At 35.6% G+C, this 19,682-nt stretch overlaps 2 protein-coding genes across 2 annotated transcripts in view; both read right to left on the minus strand.

The window, feature by feature from the left end:
* LOC144446188 (DBH-like monooxygenase protein 1 homolog) overlaps positions 1-6,322 on the minus strand; it is an 11,616-nt gene extending 5,294 nt beyond the window's left edge. Inside the window, exons 1-6 of the mRNA XM_078135942.1 lie at positions 6,038-6,322; positions 2,582-2,728; positions 2,125-2,307; positions 1,921-2,007; positions 650-829; positions 177-285 (exon numbers count right to left, since the gene is read on the minus strand). Coding sequence (XP_077992068.1) covers positions 177-285; positions 650-829; positions 1,921-2,007; positions 2,125-2,307; positions 2,582-2,728; positions 6,038-6,322 — 991 coding nt within the window. The remainder of the gene's footprint in view (positions 1-176; positions 286-649; positions 830-1,920; positions 2,008-2,124; positions 2,308-2,581; positions 2,729-6,037) is intronic.
* A 2,992-nt stretch (positions 6,323-9,314) lies between these two features.
* On the minus strand, positions 9,315-19,316 carry LOC144446745 (ornithine aminotransferase, mitochondrial-like). The gene is made up of 6 exons (XM_078136571.1): positions 19,206-19,316; positions 16,432-16,655; positions 13,144-13,266; positions 11,586-11,714; positions 11,100-11,358; positions 9,315-9,558 (listed from the first exon to the last, which is right to left on the minus strand). The coding sequence occupies exons 1-6, from the start codon at positions 19,213-19,215 to the stop codon at positions 9,395-9,397; spliced, it is 909 nt and encodes a 302-aa protein (XP_077992697.1). The 5' UTR covers positions 19,216-19,316; the 3' UTR covers positions 9,315-9,394.
* Between the last annotated feature and the right edge of the window lie 366 nt (positions 19,317-19,682).

Consider the following 19,682-nt stretch of genomic DNA (forward strand, 5'->3'; position numbering starts at 1 on the left):
CATTCCGTCTGTCTGTCTGTCTGTCTGTCTGTCTGTCTGTCTGTCTGTCTGTCTGTCTGTCTGTCTGTCTGTCTGTCTGTCTGTTTGCCTCCGCCCCTCCCTTCCTCCCACGTGCACGCTCGTTCGTTCACGGTGATAGAATAGTATCGACCATAGGAAGGTAGTCGTATGCTTACTATCCAGAAGATCAGGATTATCATAATGCGTCTCCATGAGGACGAACGCGGGATCTCCGTTAGCTACATCGCCCAATGAAAAGCCAGCTTCTTCGGGAAGATAAAATGCCTATAGAGTGTACATGAGAGAAAGAATTTGATTTTGGTTTGCAAAGTGCTATAAGAAACTAGCAGTTTTCTAGTTTTCCGATAAAGAAATTTAAAGTAGTTGTCAAAATTATCCGATTCCCAAGTAGTGTAATATGCGCAATATTCCGCAACAAAATATGATGATGTTGTTGTTGTTGTTGTTGTTGTTGTTGTTGTTGTTGTTGTTGTTGTTGTTGTTTTAATATATTGTTTTTTGTTCATAACTTGTAGGGTTTACATATCTTGCATAATAGTTCCTTATCTCTGACCCTGTTCCCTAAAATAGGTGAATAAAATGACTTTGCTTTGAACTAAGTAAGCTTTCAAAAAAATGTCTGACTCACTTCTCCTCCAATGGCCCATGAGATGAAAACCGTAGCACAGTCAGTTAAGTTATCTGGCATGTTTGGTGAGTAACACTCATGACCGAAACCGTCATAATCTTCATGGACTTCATGATGACACTGATATATTAGGATATGATGGACCAGTGCTTCATGGCCAGCTTGAATTACAGGTTCATACTATAAAAATAAGGAAACAATCAGAAAGGTGGTATAGGCCTTTCCAAAAATTGCCATAGTGGCGCTCTATATCCTGTCTGCGTGTACTTTGGGGGTATACATGCTTTAGGCTACTTGGTTAATCATAGAGCACTGCTGGTTTCTTCGATGTCTGAACAATACGAAAAAACATCCCTGATTTACACTTCTACAGAATACCAAGGGACAAAACTCTAAAGAAAACACTACTATGAGGTGACGATACCACAATTTGAGCGAGGGCGCTGTATTCTCAATTTCGTGTTTGCAGTTTGGAATGGCCTATTGACACAGAAGGCTGGGATGCTGCAAGTGCTATATCAGTGTAGTCTTTCCGGTGTTCGACATATTTCAAGGCTTTTATGTACATTTCAAATTAATAACTGTGGATGATTGAAATATAGTACTAAGACGTTTTTAAAGGGGATCACGTGGATGAAAATGGATTATCTCTCTTATTTGGGGTAAAGACTATAATTACTATGTTATGTTCAGTCTCTGTATGCATCTGTCGCTTCCCCCTATAGTAACACAGCCCCACATTTTAAGTGTGTTTACCTAGTTTGTTTACAAATCACTTCCTGTATACACATTGACAAAATAAAAAAAGTGTTTTTTTTTTGTTTCCCTTTGTTTCATTTTGTTTTGTTTTTGTTTGTTTGTGCAATTAATTAACTGAATGAATGAAATTGGTCAATGGCTTTTTTTAACTAGAAAAATGTTGTATTTTCTGTTTAAGTTTCAAATCCAAAATGCATGCCCATTCTCGTCCATATGAACCTCTTGAATATCAATAAGTATGACATAGATATTGATACCCATTCTCATCCATATTTTGTCACTTAGATTTTAATTTCAGTCATAACAGCCCGGCATAACAGACAGAACGAGAGATATAGACATACAGAGGGGCAGACAGACAGACAGACAGACAGACAGACAGACAGACAGACAGACACAGGGAGGGCAGGGGTTGGAGGAGAGGTGATGGACTCCGAAAGAAGAAGTGAGAACATTGGCGTTTGAGAAATGCAGCCATGGCAATGAGAATTGTCCTTGACAGATCTCCTTACCTTGATCATATGATGCTTAGATTCCAGTGTTGGCATATTGAAGCCTTGACACCAATACGTTGTGTCCTTGTAACCGGGAACGCTGACCTGAAAGAGTCAATAATCAATTAGATTTGCGGTCGGTCAGCTTTTTTTTGCATTACCAGCCACGTCTATTAGATACTCATTACATTTGATATAAATTATAGCATGCCAAAAACTTACACTTGGGTTCAAAAATTCGAACGTTAGCAAATCATCTCCTGTTGGCATCTCCGGCAAGGTAGGCGTAACACCACGCAGGTGAACACTACGACTACCACGTTGACCTGTGCCGTGGTAAGCCAGTCCAGTCTCAGATTCTGGGTCGTCTGGGTGGTAGGAATAAATGAGTCGTAGTGTGCCTTCCTGGAATAGGGAATGGTAGAATAAGACAAGAAAGATGTTAATGAGAATTAATGAATTTTAAGAATTAAAAATAAATTATTGTTCAGCGGTGTGACAGTGTTGTTTAATAGATATGCTTTTTAAAACCGATTTCTACTTTGAAATTCTGACCATTTTCATATAAAAACCAGATTGAAAACGATTGAGGGTTTCATGATACACATAACAATTCGTGATTTTTTTTGTCATGATATTACCTTTGGTGATGACTAAATGATTTGTTCATGTTACTAACCGTTATAGTTATATCATCAATGTCGCAGGTTTCAAACTTCCTTGAAAAGGTCAGTATAGTATGTGTGCCAGTTTCAGACCATCCAAGAATTTCATAGTCTTGACTGGCATCGATACCAGGTTCGGAATTCGATGACGCGAAGCGATCCTAGAAATAAAAATACAGAACTTCAAGACAGACGATACTCCAATAGGCCTTTCCAGAGTTTGCCATGGTGGCGCTCTACTTTCTGTCTGTGTGTACCTTGGGGGTATACATGGTATAGGTTACTTGGTTATTCATAGAGTACTGCTGCTTTCCTCGTTGTCAATGCGAAAAACATCCCTGGTCTACAAATACCAACTTGAATGGACAAAGCTCTTAGGCAATGATACCCACAATGTGAGCGAGGGCGCTGTATTCCCAATTTCCTGTTTGCAGCTCTGTAATAGCTGATAGGCAAATTTCAATATTTTTGGGAGGTAAAGTGTATATAGCAGTTGGATTATAGTATGTATACTCATTGGAGATATGGCGCCAATGGTGTTGTAGCACAACTGATCATGATTTAGCCAAATACATAATGCTTGTTACTATATATAGTAACACATAAATAGTTAAGTATGCAGTTGTTATGGATATTAATTGTTACGTCTCTAAGGATTTCTGAGATATTTGTGACAGTGTGGTAAATTTAATTTAATCTAATCTGTCAGACCCGACCGCAGTGGTAAGAGGCAAGTGGTTTAACCACTCGGCCACCGACAATCCAACGTCTTTGGAAATTTCAAAACTCGCTTAGTTTACTTTTAGGTTTTCAACACTGCAGTTAGTTATATCTTAAATTTCGGGCTGGATCATTCAACTCACTCACGACAAATTACAACTTGCAGTTATACAGGGAATACAAATACTACAGCATTTTTCACAGGTGGTATTTATCATCTGGTTTATGTACAAATACATCCACGGTGATATTTCTTTCATACATACCAATGTATTGAAAAGTCATAGTCTGAGGAGAAACTGCAGCGGGTTACAAGATTTTGTGAGACGTTGACGCATCCGAAAGAAGCCGTGACTAGGCGCAATTTACAAAGAATAGCATATTTTGCATAAGAATATTACTCAAGTCATTTTATCAACCTGGTGACGTACTCAAACGTCTACAGCTCAAGTCAAGTAGAGTCAACAAAATTATTCAAGCGGAAAGCTCTTTTTATTTGCATTTCATTCATTTGGAAGAATAACATGTCCCCCATTAAAAGGGGTTAATGGTTTGGTCAGTGCGGTAGGGAGAAAGAGCATGCACTATTTTGCAATTTATTGAGCTACAGATATGCACCTTTGTCTCTGTTGTTTAGCATTTCTTTAAAGAGTAAAGAGAAGGTTATTACCGACTCTCCATTGGTAAAATCATAATTGCAAACCCTCACTACTTTCATCTCATTTCTCTCCGCCGTTTATCTTTGGCCTTATGTGTACACCGAGAGGTCAGGTCGATAATGCGAGAGGTCGAGGTTGGTGATTGGTCAGGTGAAAAGATGACGTAAGACTACGTTATTTTGAAAGAGTCGCGCGACTTCTGACCCAATATGAGTCAACATAGATGTGTTTTTTTTAATGAAATAATCTATTGAGGAAAAATATGTCTGTCAAGTTGGAGTGCGTAACTTTGATTTTTCACAATCTTATTCCATAATACATTGGAGAAAAACGTTTTGTAAATGTTGAGTCGAATATACCATTACATGTACATTTTTTGTTTTAAAGCTGATCTACCTGCAACTGGAACTTTTCTTTTAAACGTTTTTTTTTTGATAGCTGTAAGGCCAGAATGGTTCTCAACAAACTTGTCACTCAGTGTACTATTTATGGCAGTTACTGTTCTTTTTATTAACCACTTTAGAGCAATTGTGTATGAGGGGCAGATGTCATTTGCTTGTTCATGATTGCCTCTGCAGTTGTCTTCACTAAAGTAGGGACGGTTATTTTAGTGTTTCCCCGCGGATCTACCTGCAGACGACTGCATGGGCTGGACACACACACACACACACACACACACACACACACACACACACACACACACACACACACACACACAGACCAACGCGAGGGTATTTAAGTCATGCGCGCGCTGACTTTCTTTGTTGGCCTAATGACTTTTAAATAATTAGTCGTAATATCGAACACTCTGAACAGTAGCATTGAATCATCTGTGGTTAAACGTGTCTATGCAGTTGTATACATGATATTGTACCTTGAATTTGTGTTTCTGGGATGTGCACCCTAAATCAGCGCCCCCAACGGCGATACGATTTCAACCTGTTCTCGTACTACTTGTAAAATCTCAAACCATTGACGTTAGTGGTCTCATGTAAAATCGACCCCTGGTTAACATATACATGTGTGTGTGTGTGTTTAAGCTGTTTTGTTTTTGTTAATTTGTCACTAACTATGTACTTATAGCTACACGTCTAGTGTGTTTTAGTATGGGACATTATGAGTATTAATGAACCCACCTCAGTAGTCTAGATAGGATCGGCCAATAACAAAGAAGCAGATTTCACGATGAACATAGACATATCTACAAGAATCGTAATCTAATATCTGGTTTGAATACTCTGCCGTTAGCGAAAAACTTGGCGTATGTTAAAATTGCGAGAACCAAAAATCACCGTGCGAATGAATTCAAGGCTAATCGTATTGTGGGACATGATGTCCGGGGGACATGCATCATTGTATGCACGTTACTACGGAGAATTAAAAGTTGACGCCGATGGTTCTTTACTGCTGCTGTAATTTCAGTTGCCACCAGTACGAGAGAGAAATTGAGTCATTTTAGGCAAGATTGACGATTTGACGACACCACCATGGCTCGTTTTCATTATACAACATTGTTGATAAAACGGGTTATAATCTCACCAGTTGCTAGTCAACAAAGTGTAAAATCCGCTAAACGTATTCAAAAGTAACAAAACCAGCTATGTCAACCGAGCAACATTGTCATTTAACAATACTTATTGTCAAAATATAAGTTACACCCAGAATCGTTGTTGCTGTATTTATAATCACCCTTTGCGTAAAGTTGCCACAGGGTCCAGGGTGCATTGGTGATTTGATATGATATGATGTGATTTGATTTGATTTGATTTTTTGTTGCTTAATAACTTTTTCTATCCCTGGCTAGTCTTTCTTATGGCTGAATATTCACACTCTTTGTTGACTGAATAACGACACTATATGTCATTTCTACTATGCGATTCCCTTGATCTAAAATACAACATTTCTCACCTTATGATTACCAAAGTGTAAATTACATTCATAGTTTACCTACCATCCGGGAGATTATAACACCAAATAAACACGTATTCGCATACTGATTCGGTATAATGGTCCACAATATACCTAAGAACACGAACAAGAACAATAAGGATGACAACAGCACCGCACAGCAACGGTGGTGTACTTTCTTACCGTAAAATACACTTCGCCATCTTTCACCCATCCTATCACAATATCAGCATTGGCCATGCCACCATTAGGAGAGATACCAAAGCCAACATAACCCAATGTTTCCACGTGCACTTCAAACGTTATCTTGTTGTCATCAAACTTCCAGTATAGTTGGTACTTGCTGAGGTCGTCCAGAAAGGCACTGTGTGGGTAGACATCGACAGGCGATGTTGAAACGGTTACTTTAACAACGCTAAGTGCTACGACTACCAACCCAACCCATCGACCACCACCTGTTAACGCCATGGTGTAGACCACCGTGTTCTAACTTTTATTTGGTGTAGGGTTGTATATGCTGATCAACATATCGCGAAAGTGATGACGTACAGTTTGGTTTGTTGGGAAACCAAGTACGTCATGATTGTAATATTTAGATTGTGACTATGAACCACAGTTACCCATGTTTTCTATGCAACAGACAATTGTGCCAGAAATACCATGTCGAATAGGGCCTAATACGGCACAAACATTAACATCATGTAAGTTTGTATACAGGTAGGAAATGGCGGGGATTGGGCGATGGATTATTGCGAAAATATCGAATTTCGTGGTTTTGTTACAGGTAATTTCTGTCGTCAAGAATGTCGTAAGTTGTAACTATGTACGCGTCTAATATTGGAAAAGTTGAAAACACAAAAAAAGAATACATACATAAAAACCTTTCAGAGTTTCGGACAATTGTTAGAAGAATTGAAACCGCTTAGTATAGTCTGCTCCAACTTATATGCACAATAGCCGAGAAAACTCGAACAATGACTTGGAAAACACAGTAATACGACAATGCCCAACCTAGAACGCAATATTGTGATGTGACAAAGACACGTTGATTCGTACTTCCGAGCAACGTCGTCAAATGCACACAAATATTGTAACCAGACACCAATAAATACCGTATTGTTAATTTTCAAAGGCTCACTTTAAAAACGTTTGAGAATGCACTCTCGTAGACTACTTGAGGTTATTGATAATGATATATCCAGGCACACACTTCGATGTCTGGTTCAGTGCACGAGTTTCTGAGTTCGTCGAAGCTTAGGGCAAGTTGACCTTGTGTCGGACTGCCTAAGTAATCATAGTATTATATACATTCAATGTAAGTTGTTAAATGGCACAGAAATACGGAATGGTGTATATCGTCCTTCCAGTATGAGTTCTACAGTCCCCAGGAACAGTTAACACAACCTCAAATTTCTTTGGTTTTGAAGTGCAAAATGTCAAGGGAATCATATGGTTTAGAAATGAAATGAAAACGGACATTTTAGGAGCGAGATTAACAGGTCAATGTAGGATACAAAAACTAAATTCTTTTACTCCAGGGTGGGTTTTTTGAGCCATTTTAGTTCTCATCCTACAAAATCATTTTGATTTTTTTTGCATATATGACAAAAAAATCAAAAAGAACCTTCACCACACTGAAATTTATTAAAATATAGAACTACATACAAATATGTAATTACACAAGGCTTTATCAATGGTGACTGTTGAGATATGTTGATATGTATGTATGTATGTATGTATGTATGTATGTTGGCTGTCTTATGAAAAACACAAGTGGCGAAATCTATACTTGAAATAGCCAAACAAAATACTCATATTGGTTTAGGTTATCGATCGTTAATAGAATGTCCCCTCCAAGATTTATGGTTGTGTTGGGAATATTCAACATCAAGTACAGTCTGTTTGTATCAAGACAACATGTCCTCACACTGGTGCGGTGTCAGGTGCGGATTGATGTCATTATAGTAAAATCAAATATTGGGTGATTGAGATCATTAAGGTCAAATTTAATGTCAGGTGACTGAGGTCATTAGGGTGAAATCTAATGTCTGGTGAGGTCACTAGGATGATATAAGACTATCACTTTCACTATGACCATGTCATTGTGTTTTTGCTAAGGTTTGAAAACCCTGGTAACAAAGATGGAAACTCTGGTAATACTTTACATAGATTTTCACTGTCACACCATAATGTTGATGGAATAACTAGCAAGGGTAAAATAAGTGATGAACTTACTGATTTTACCACATCTTAACAAAAACACCACTACTATATATTGATAATTTCAATTATAATTCTACCCAGGGAAGACATGATGGAACAAGGTATTAAAGTCAAGAACTACCCATGAACATTAAAGGAGGGGGTGGGGGGAGGGATGTGCATGTTCTGTATTTGCCACAACCCCCTCCCTCTAGCCATACACAACTTAGATCAACAGAGGGGTGTTATGTATTCGCCACAACCCCCTCTCCTCTTATCAACTCCTCCCCTCTATTTATGCACACACAACTTAAATCAACAGAGGGGTGTTATGTAGTTGCCATAACTCCCTCCCCTCTATTCATACACAACTTACATCAATAGAGAAGTGTTCTGTAGTTGCCACAACCCCCTTCCCTCTATTCATACACAACTTTAATATATCAATCAAATCATAGAGATGAAATATCATTTAATGCTCAAATGATGAACTTTGAAGGTATTGGCCTCCATTACAACTTTACAAGTTGACAAGACAGTATTCAATACTCAAGTTAGATATATGACACTTCAAGAAACTAAAATTTACATAATAGAAAAAATACACAATGTTAAGAATTAGAGACATTGTTAGACATAACTACAAGCAAACACTGTTTTGTAATATAGCTTACCATGAACATATCCTGGGATCCATTTATTGAATTGTGCTATCATGATCTGTTCAGTGTTTTCATTTAAGTCTCTTCACATATTTCATGACAAGCACATGAAATGAGTTTGTAAAATATACAGCATAGCATCCACCAACTGACCCATTCTGTCAATGTCAAAGACATTCTTGGTAGAGGTAAATGCTATTGGTTGAATTTGTAGACTGTGTCTCTCTCCAATGGTATACGTAGAGGTAATACCATTGGCGTATTTTGTAGACTATGTCTGCCCAATGGTAGAGCCAATACCATTGGTTGAATCTGTAGAAAGTGTCTATCCTGTGGTCAACTAGAGTATCAACTGATGGATGCTGCACTGTATGCAAGAGTCATGGTAGTTATGGTAACAGAATATTTTTATTACAAGTACAGCTTGACTATACAGGATACGTTAACTCTTTCAGGAAATCATTTCAAAATAACGATATTTCGTTTGCCAATTTTTGTGTGATATGATCACATGATATATTATGTATATATGTCAATATTTCATTTGACAAGTGAATATCATCAACCATAACACGTTTTATTTGTCTCCTTGCAAAATATTTCTTCAAGAAATGAACGAATTATTAAAACAACCATATGGTCTTGGACCCTTTACTGGCAAGATGTCTTGGATCCTTTACTGGTAAGATAAAACGGTTTTGTTGATGATTTCAACACACTCTTGCAGCTGGTCTTTGGTGATGTTGAGAGGGGGAGCAAAACGGATGATATCACCTTTTTCTGGTTTGGATAGGAGGCCATTGTCACGGAGACGCTTGCATACCTTCCAAGCATCAAACTCTGAAAACAGTTAGTGGTATAAACAAGTAGTTGTATTTATTATCATTGCCCCCCCCCCCCAAAAAAAAAAAAAATAAAAATAAAAAATAAAAAAAATAAAAAAATAAACAAATATGGGCTTTTGTCACTAGAGGATTGGATGGTAATTATCCACATGATACAAGGAGGGTGAATTAAATTCTAATCTCAAATTTCAAATGTCCACATCAGGGATGTCATATTTTTATTTCAACCTGAGTGAACAATTATATAATTCATGAAGGTACTGGAATACACATATAAAACACTGTATGGTGTTCCATAGACTGAACCATTCTACTGTGAGTGTATATACACTACTGGAAGAAAAGAGGCTCTGTAACACACCTAGGCAACTCATGAGCATCCCGGGATGAACACATCTGGGCATGGGAGTCACATATGACGGTATTTTGAGTAATAGAGGGTCACATATGTATGTTCTGATAATTTTTCAGCATCGAGTGACTTCCTGACACGTTTATGAATTTCTGTAGGTGTATGTTTCCATGTAAGTTGTCTAAAATGTGAAAAAGTCCATCGGAGATTGCAACAGTGTGTATGTGTGTATTCTGTGTGGTTGATGTGTTAACATGTTACATATTCTAACGTTTCATAAATGAAATGGCTATTTTCTGAGGTTGCCGTCTGCGTGATTGTGCCAAAGTTACTTATGTTTCATATCATTTTCTTTACTTTCATGTCTTGCTCATACGGAAACCTTCACCTAATATAACCTTCAACAATTGTCTAGGAACATGACAGAACCACATGGCACGAGTGCAAGTATGGCGTACTCAGGATATTTTGCATGACTGCTTGCAGTGTTCTCTGTGTTCTCTACGAGCAGAGCAAGAGAAAGTACAGCAGAAAACATTGCAAATACGAGTAAAAATATCCCTGGGTACCCACACTGGAACTAACATGGCATGGGGTTCTGTTATTACTATAGTTTTTCTGAAACGGCAAGGTTCCATAAAAATCATACAGCGAAAATCTAAGCTGAAGCATTTTACTCGGTTAAATCTTACTCCCAAATGTACTAAGTTAAAATGTCCATTGATAGATTGATAGATTTAATGTTGATATCAGTAAATCACAATGATAGTTATTTGTTTCTATCTTAGCTTGTCTAAAAGTGGTCTCATCACAGAAATATTTTAACATTGAAAAGATTTAAGGAGTGTCAACCAAGGTCAGAATTCTCATCAAGTTTGCATGACATTGAACGATTTCATAAAATACATACTTGTGACCATGACTGACAGATATGATAATTGTGGTTATGTTGTCAATGGGTTAGGATCAGATGTAAAAGTGATATGTAGGCAACTTATATATGTTTTCATGATCACTGATAATTGTTACCTGTTCACACTGAATCAGTGAATGCCAAAATCTAGTACTAGTATGGACATATGGAAATTCTATATTTTCTCATTCACAGTCATAATATGCAAAACACTTGCAATGTTTAAGTTATATTTATTATTGCGTTGATAGTTTGTTATTTGTTCTCTCACCTGGTGTTTCTTTGATAACAATGGCATTTAACAATCCCTTTCCTTTGACTTTAGTTACGACATTCTTGTCTAACGTATCCAGTTCACCACGTAAAAAGTGTCCAAGAGTCTCAGCATTTTCAGCCATTTTTTCATCCTCCAAAACTTCCAGTGCTGCTATGGCAACCTTGCATCCAAGAGGGTTGCCACCATATGTAGATCCATGTTCTCCAGGCAATATTGTCATCATGATTTCATCATCACATAAGACAGCTGACACCTACAAAGTATAGATCACAACTGTCACACATCACTAAATATCCGAGGCATACACCTCTTCCTCACATTTTCCACAAGTTATAAATTGGTCACTTGCCCACAACCAAATAGCATCTGTCTGTCTGTCTGTCTGTCTGTCTGTCTGTCTGTCTGTCTGCCTCTCGAGTTACCTTGAGTGATATCCATACATATTTAGAGTTACCTTGAGTGATATACATACATACTTACTGGATATAGACCTCCAGATAATGCTTTGCCTAAAATAACAATATCAGGACGAACATTTTCGTGATCCACACAAAGTCTCTTTCCTGTTCTACACAGACCAGTCTGAACTTCATCAGCAATGAACAATACCTACAAAGAAATAGGTCAATTTACATGAACAATATGTACAAAAAATGACCTGTGACAAAAATCAAATCTTAGACCAAAACATAAAACTGTAATTAACATATACTTTATGAAGAGACACAATACATAACGTTTGCTTGGTAATTGTACTTGTTAATTCTATGTTAGATGTGACTACATGCAGGTAAACCTTTCTATTCTTCCTGATCAAACCTTACCAGCATGTCGCAATTTTAAATAAAATACATCGATCACAAGTATTCATCTGAATTATTACATATGTATTATAATTACTTGCACCAGAACACACTAATACGTATGGTATTTGGACTGCAGTGCAATACATTATTGCATACCTGTATGCAAATTATATGCGAATGAGTGGCCATTCCTTCTACATGATCGCAGAGTATGATTTTTACAGAAATATGCTGTTTCAGATACACATATATAATATGAACAGAACCCAAAAGACACATGGGTGCCAGTGTGGGTACTTGGGGGTATTTGAACTCATGTTTGTGGTGTCTTCTGCTTCTGCCATTTGACGTGATTCAACTCTGACCGTATGCAAATGAGATCGTATGTCCAGACTGTAATTAAGATACACGGCCAAGGTTAAATCAATCATGTACATGGTAACAACTGGATTCAGATTTACAATGACATGTTTTGTAAAATAAGAATAAAGAGTAACAACTGAATACATTGTAAATGATTGGTAAAATAAGAGCAGAGATTCACCAAACATTTGTGTGAAATGCTCACGATTGTTTTCAACTAATAGGTACTCTGTAATAATTAACATGATCATGGTTTTCAAGACATCACTTACACTTACAAATTCAATGTCCTTTCAATGTTTTGGGACTGACTTCTATATATACATCTTCAAATTTCAAAGCACTTTTATATATCTTGATTGATTACAGTACTATTACATATATCGCTATAGTAACCAACATGTCTAATAACTTAAACATGTCATTATTATTGGAACTGATTTGGAATTTGGTAACTGTCTTTAATTAAAGTGTATATTATTTGTAGTATAATGTACCTGATGTTATTCCTAGGCACAATTTTGTCCTTGTAATCTGTTCTAATGAGTTTGGTCCTTACTGAACACTAGATTTAATTTGGTTTTGTGTGTGTGTGTGTGTGTGTGTGTGAGTGAGTGAGCATCTGTATATCAATGTGACATTCTCGGAGGACTTTCACTTGCAAATAATCTTGCATGTAACTCTTATATAAATTCACAATAACTTGCAATTTTAACGATCTTGCTGCTACGTGTATTTCTCTTTTCCACTTCAAATTTGCCATAATGTACTTTAAAAAAAACAAACACTGCATTACAAATGACTGGTACCCAACGCCCTTTTCCATGAACATTTGACGAAAGTATGGACATGTTTCAAAACATACTTACATTATTTTTTGTACAGATATCCCTGACTCCCTTGAGATAACCTGGATCTGGAACCATCACTCCTGCTACACCTTGAATTGGTTCCACCATAAATGCACATACATTAGGGTCACTGGTAGCTTCCTGGAAATAAGACAAAGACATTATATCATTATATCAGATATGTGGTAAGAAGGAAATCAGTTTATGAAACGATCACATTACTTATGTAATCGAATTTCTTGACAAAGACCACTGAAACAATTGTGCTGACATTGTAATAAATACATGCTATGGCAATAAAACTAAGTCTTCGTTGAACACATAATGAACTGTTGTACTAAGTAAACTGAACATCAAGGTCAAAATCTAGTGATACCAAGATTAAAGGTCAATCTGATAATATGGAGTCGGACACTTGAACTGAAATGTCATCTTTGATAGTATGGAGTTGGACACTTGAACTGAAATGTCATCTTTGATAATATAGAGTTGGACACTTGAACTGAAAGGTCATCTTTGGTAATATGGAATTAGACACTTGAACTGAAAGATCATCTTTGGTATGGAATTAGACACTTGAACTGAAAGGTCATCTTTGGTAATATGGAATTAAACACTTGAACTGAAAGCTCATCTCTGATAATATAGAGTTAGACACTTGAACTGAAAGGTCATCTCTGATAATATAAAGTTAAACACTTGAACTGAAAGGTCATCTCTGATAATATAGAGTTAGACACTTGAAGTGAAAGGTCATCTCTGATAATATAGAGTTGGACACTTGAACTGAAAGGTTATCTTTGGTAATATGGAATTAGACACTTGAACTGAAAGCTCATCTCTGATAATATAGAGTTAGACACTTGAACTGAAAGGTCATCTGTGATAATATAGAGTTAGACACTTGAACTGGGACATTGAAAAATTTTGGGTTTTGCACACACAAAAAATGGCCACAAGTTGGTCAAATTTGATCATATAGAAATATTAGGAATGTACATATGCCCACAGTGACTATGTATGTCACTTTTGTTTCAATTTTGAATGAAATCAGACTATGTATGTCAAAGTTATGGTTGAACATGTACAAACAAAGGCAAAGACAGACAGTACCCATTCTTATAGCCCTGTGGCCTTTACCTCTTTGGTCCTGGCTAATGAGAAAAGTAAATGCTGCAATCTTAATAGTTTTAATGCATACAATATACAGCGAGTACATAGCATACTGACTGTCAAAGAGGAAGGGTACACAATAGTGGTACAATTGGGAATAGGCCAAAAAAGAAGAGTGTCACTAATACATGATTTATATTTGGAATGGGCAAGAAAGAATATTCTCAGACTACTTTCTCTACCTACATCATGTTCACCAATCTTTTAGTATCATTGTGAAATGTTATTTTCCCACTACTTCAACAAGTTACTAAAAACAACAATCCTAATATCGACTTTCAAAATTTCAAAGTATGCTATGTCTGTGTACATGTATATACCTAGATCAGGGTAAACTGAATCGAGGGCACTGCACATATGATCTTGATATCAGCATAAAACTTTATTTGTTAAACATTCCACTTCTCAACTATTTACATTGATTACTGCCAAAGTATGACATGGTACCATACTTTATTTGGTTAGTGATTAATTTATAATAATTCAATATCAAATATATATATATATATATATATATATATATATATATATATATATATATATATATATATATATATATATATATATATATATATATAAATTATATGATATATATATAAATTGTATGATTGTTTTTATATCTTGACACACAGGATGATGCAATCCAACCAACTACGGCATGATGCAATAACTGACTTTTCACTAAGCATAAGTTGGCTGTTGTAACAGGACTTGCACATGACAGAGAGTTCCACTTTCCACAACAATGAGGAATGTATTGTTTCTGATCAACCAAGAAAATGTCCTCCTGTGAGTACACCAGTACCACAATTTGAATACAACATAACAGTGTTCTGACGCAAGTACATAGAGTACACTGGTTATGTTTGCCTAAGCTATCATTTTGAATGTTTTACAGAGAAGCAAAATAAATAACAAATGAAAAAAATTTCAACTTCATCTGATTTATAATTATCGTACTTTACTAATTTTCATAATGCCACAAGAGCAGGTCAAAGTTCAAACAGAAACTACTGTATGTCAAGGGTTATAGGTATGCAAAATTGACCTAGTTAAGTTCTCGTCACTAATACAGTGTCAATAAATCATTGATTCCTGGACTAAAAATGGGGACAGCATAATCTTGAGTAAATCCTTTAAACGAGTTTCTGTATTTTGTGAGGGGTTCCAATACTGTACACACTGGGACTCTGGTCTATAAATTGCATAGACTTTATACGCTGTACACACTGAGACGCTGGTCGATTACTTGCATAGACCTTCTACACTGTACACACTGGGACTCTGGTCTATGAATTGCATAGACCTTATACGCTGTACACACTGGGACTGGTCGATTACTCGCACAGACTTTCTACTTTCTTGAAAAGTTGGTGGTAATATTTATAAGGAATGAAACCCAATAATCTGCCCAACTGTGGAAATATACTGGTTGAAAAAAAGAATTGGAAAACAAAATCCTGAAATTGAAAAAGTAGCCGGTAACATCATATATTAATCAAACTGGTCTATTGTAATGTTAATGTTGATGTATAACTTTGTCTTTTGACATTGTTTAAGAATTGTATAGTTGTTTATTATTTATTATTATTATTCAATACATATACCAAATCATGTCACTGACTCATTTACATGTTATGCCTGAATATCAGCTTTGTGTTCTGCCAATAGCAATTTGATATTTAGGAAGGCTTCAGTGTAATATTCATCTACTAAACCATAGTGTAACAACTTTGATCAGATAAAATAGAGTGTATAAATTAGTATTATGCTAAAAATACTAGGAAATATCTCCTAAGATTCTAACTAAGAATATGATGACAGTAAGTGACATATATGTCACCGAAACAACTTCAAATTGATAATTTTTTTCTCAACTAACACTTCAATATTTTATACTCAATTATACATTAACTAATACTCAAGGTGAAAGCAAGTTTGTCTTTTCTGTATTATCCTTGCACAATATGTGTACTTTGTTATCTAAAAAAAGAGTTTGTGCACAATGAATATATAAAAACAAATTTCATGAACCTTTCGGTGTCATTCACATACAAAATATGTACAATGTATTTTTCTGTATATATAATACTATTTTTGATAGAAGAATATATAGAAAATAAATCCACTTACATCCAATGCCTTCAAATCATTGTATGGAATAATTTCAAGCCCTGGCATGTAAGGTCCGTAATGCTCATATGTAGATGGAACAGTTGAACTGGACACTGCAGCCAAAGTATGACCCCAGAAATTGTTAGCAGCAAAGAGAATTTTGGCTTGGTTTTTGGGTACCTTCTTGACTTTATAAGCCCACTTCCTTGCAAGTTTACATGCAGTTTCTCCTCCCTCCACACCTCAAAAGAACAAGATAGAAAACTAATTATGAAAATTTATGACTAGTCATCATAACAAGGAATATGAAGAATAGTTACAAATTCATTGCAGTGTAATCTCACTCTACATATGCTCAATGATAATATGAATGAAATGTCACCAAGAGCATTGCTAGTTTTTACATGGTTTGTATATATATATATGTGATATCTCAACTGACATCTAGTATAAGTGATGTGAGCCAATGATAGTGCCACTAGTTAACTTAAAAAGAGGATCAGCCAATCACAAAGAGATGAATTTTTTGATTGATTCTGATCATTCAACTATGATTTTCCACATGACATCACAGTACATGTATGCATTAAGTAGGAAGACCCATTAATACATAAATAGTGATACAACTTTGTGTTTGATCACTAAATTGTTGGTATTGTGATCAAATCATCCAAAAACTGAGAAGGCAAATTTAAGACAAATAATTCAAATCAAAGACAGGACAATTATTTAAATTGAACAGGACATTAATGACAACAATAAAACAAGAATATTTTATAACCAGATTTAAACTGAATGCCTCCCGTAAGGAAATCGCTAATTATGCAAATAACTCATTAAAATAAAAAAAAAAATATGGTAACAGACTTTGTTTTTGGACAAGCGTGCTTTCTTAAGTTAATGTATGTGCCAAATTATACGGAATTTGAAGAGTGCATTATACTGCTTAATTACTGAATATCGTTCATTATTCAAAATACTAATTAAAATGTAAAAGTTGTAGCAACAAACTTCATAGGACAGGTGCGTATTATTATGGTTGATATATGAATCATATTATACGAAATTTGAAGCTTGCATTTTTAAGATACAACGTAGTTACCTAAAATCATTAATTATGCAAATTGTTCATTAAAACTGTAAGGTACATCAACTAACTTTATAGGACATACACAATTTGTTATGGTTAATGTATGTACTGAATTGTATTGAAATTGAAGTATGCAGTCGTAAGATATAGCCTAATTACCAAGAATAATTAATTATGCAAATTATTCATTAATACTGAAAGGTACATGAATAAGCTTTACAGGACATGTGCGATTGTTATTGTTAACATGTGTACTGAATTATATCGAAATTGAAGTATGTATTCTTATGATATAGCCTAATTACCGAAAATCATTAATTATGCAAATTATTCAATAACACTGTAAGGTACATCAACAAACTTGATAGGACATATGTGTTTTCTTATGGTTAATGTATGTACTAAATTATGTTGAATATGAAGTATGCATTCTTAAGATACAGCCTAATTACCAAAAATAATTAATTATGCAAATTATTCGTTAACGCTGTAAGGTACATCATCAAATTTTATAGGACAAATGTATGTTGTTATAACGAATATACTAAATTATACTGAAATTGAAGTATGCAGTCTTAAGATATTGCTTAATTATTTGATTTCATTCATATGCAAATTTCTCTAATTAAACATTAACCGATCTGGCTCAAAACCTAATCAGGTCTAGCTATTACCCTAAAGATTTTATATTCCAAATTTCATTACAATTGAGCCAGCCAAATTTTAGAAAATGGTGACACAGACAGACAGACAGACAGACAGACAGACAGACAGACAGACAGACAAGACAGACAGACAGACAGACAGACAGACATTTGTATTTTAATACCTCCCGTACCCTTACGGGAGGTAACAAAAGCATTCCTACTAGAAACGGCCATGGTCAAAATGTACAATTTAATGGTAGACATAATCTTACAAAGATTGGGGTTCTGGCAAATGAACGGAGTCTTTAGCATAATTCTTGGTACCTGAAATAGAGTTTTACCATCTAGACTTGTCATAAAATAACATTAATTATTTGATTTTATGGTTGACACCAACGATTAAGCTACAAAGTATTCTTATAGGTAAGCGCAACCTTCTCCCAAATGACCCACTACTAATACTGGTTTTAGAATGTCATGATCATACCAGATACAACACAACCTGGTTGACTTTACAAATAAGTAGTTCCCTGTATTAGTACAACTACTATGTATGGAACCTGATTATCAGTAAATAAGTACTATGTACTGTTAACTCTCGTTGACTCCAGTACGAAAGCATGGCAAACATATCATTGTGTCAGTGCAGTAGGGTCTATACAATTGCATAGCAGATACGACCTTTCTGCACTGACTCGATGATATATCATCACTGGTGATGACTAATCAATATTGGAACAGAAACATTGAAACTAGGTCTGGTCAGGTCAGGTCAGGTCAAGTTACCTCTATGAAATAATGGGTCATTCTTATCAACAACACCTGGAGTAGGAAGGTACTTTATGATATATCACAGTAATACTTGTTTGTGGAGGGCAAAGTAGGTTACCTTCATCTGATCAAATATTAGTTAATACGTCTCTACCTGGAGAAGAAAGCTTTGATGTTTATGGACTTCAGAATATTTCATAAATGGTGTTATTTTGTGCAGTGTCTTAGTGTACTCTAGCTTTTACTTGAATATGAGAGGACAAGTGAACCACATAGTTTCTCACCTGTATTCATTGGTAGTACTTTATCATATCCAAACAACCTTGTAATGTATTCTTCAAACTCTCCTAGTATATCATTATAGAAAGCCCTGGACGTCAAAGTTAATTTAGCGGCTTGGTCTTGTAAAACTTTCACTAGTTTAGGATGGCAGTGACCTTGATTGACAGCATTGTATGCACTCAGGAAATCATAGTATCGCTTTCTCTCCACATCCCATACAAATACACCTGTTGGTAGAGAATCAGAGAAAATTGCATACTGACTCAAATGTTCCTGCTTTTCATTTTAAGAGTGGCTTTTGTCCTTACATTACCACTTATATTTCTTTGTCATATTTAGTCAATGGACAGTGCTCTATATTTAAGTTCTTCATATAATTTGCTATTATAGCATTGCTACCCTTTCTCATTGCACCCACACTAAATGAATTACATTATTAGACTGTGGCCCTTGAATATTCACCAAAAATGATCTTTACA

Source organism: Glandiceps talaboti, chromosome 15, assembly GCF_964340395.1.
Source record: "Glandiceps talaboti chromosome 15, keGlaTala1.1, whole genome shotgun sequence".
NCBI classification, from domain to species: domain Eukaryota; kingdom Metazoa; phylum Hemichordata; class Enteropneusta; family Spengelidae; genus Glandiceps; species Glandiceps talaboti.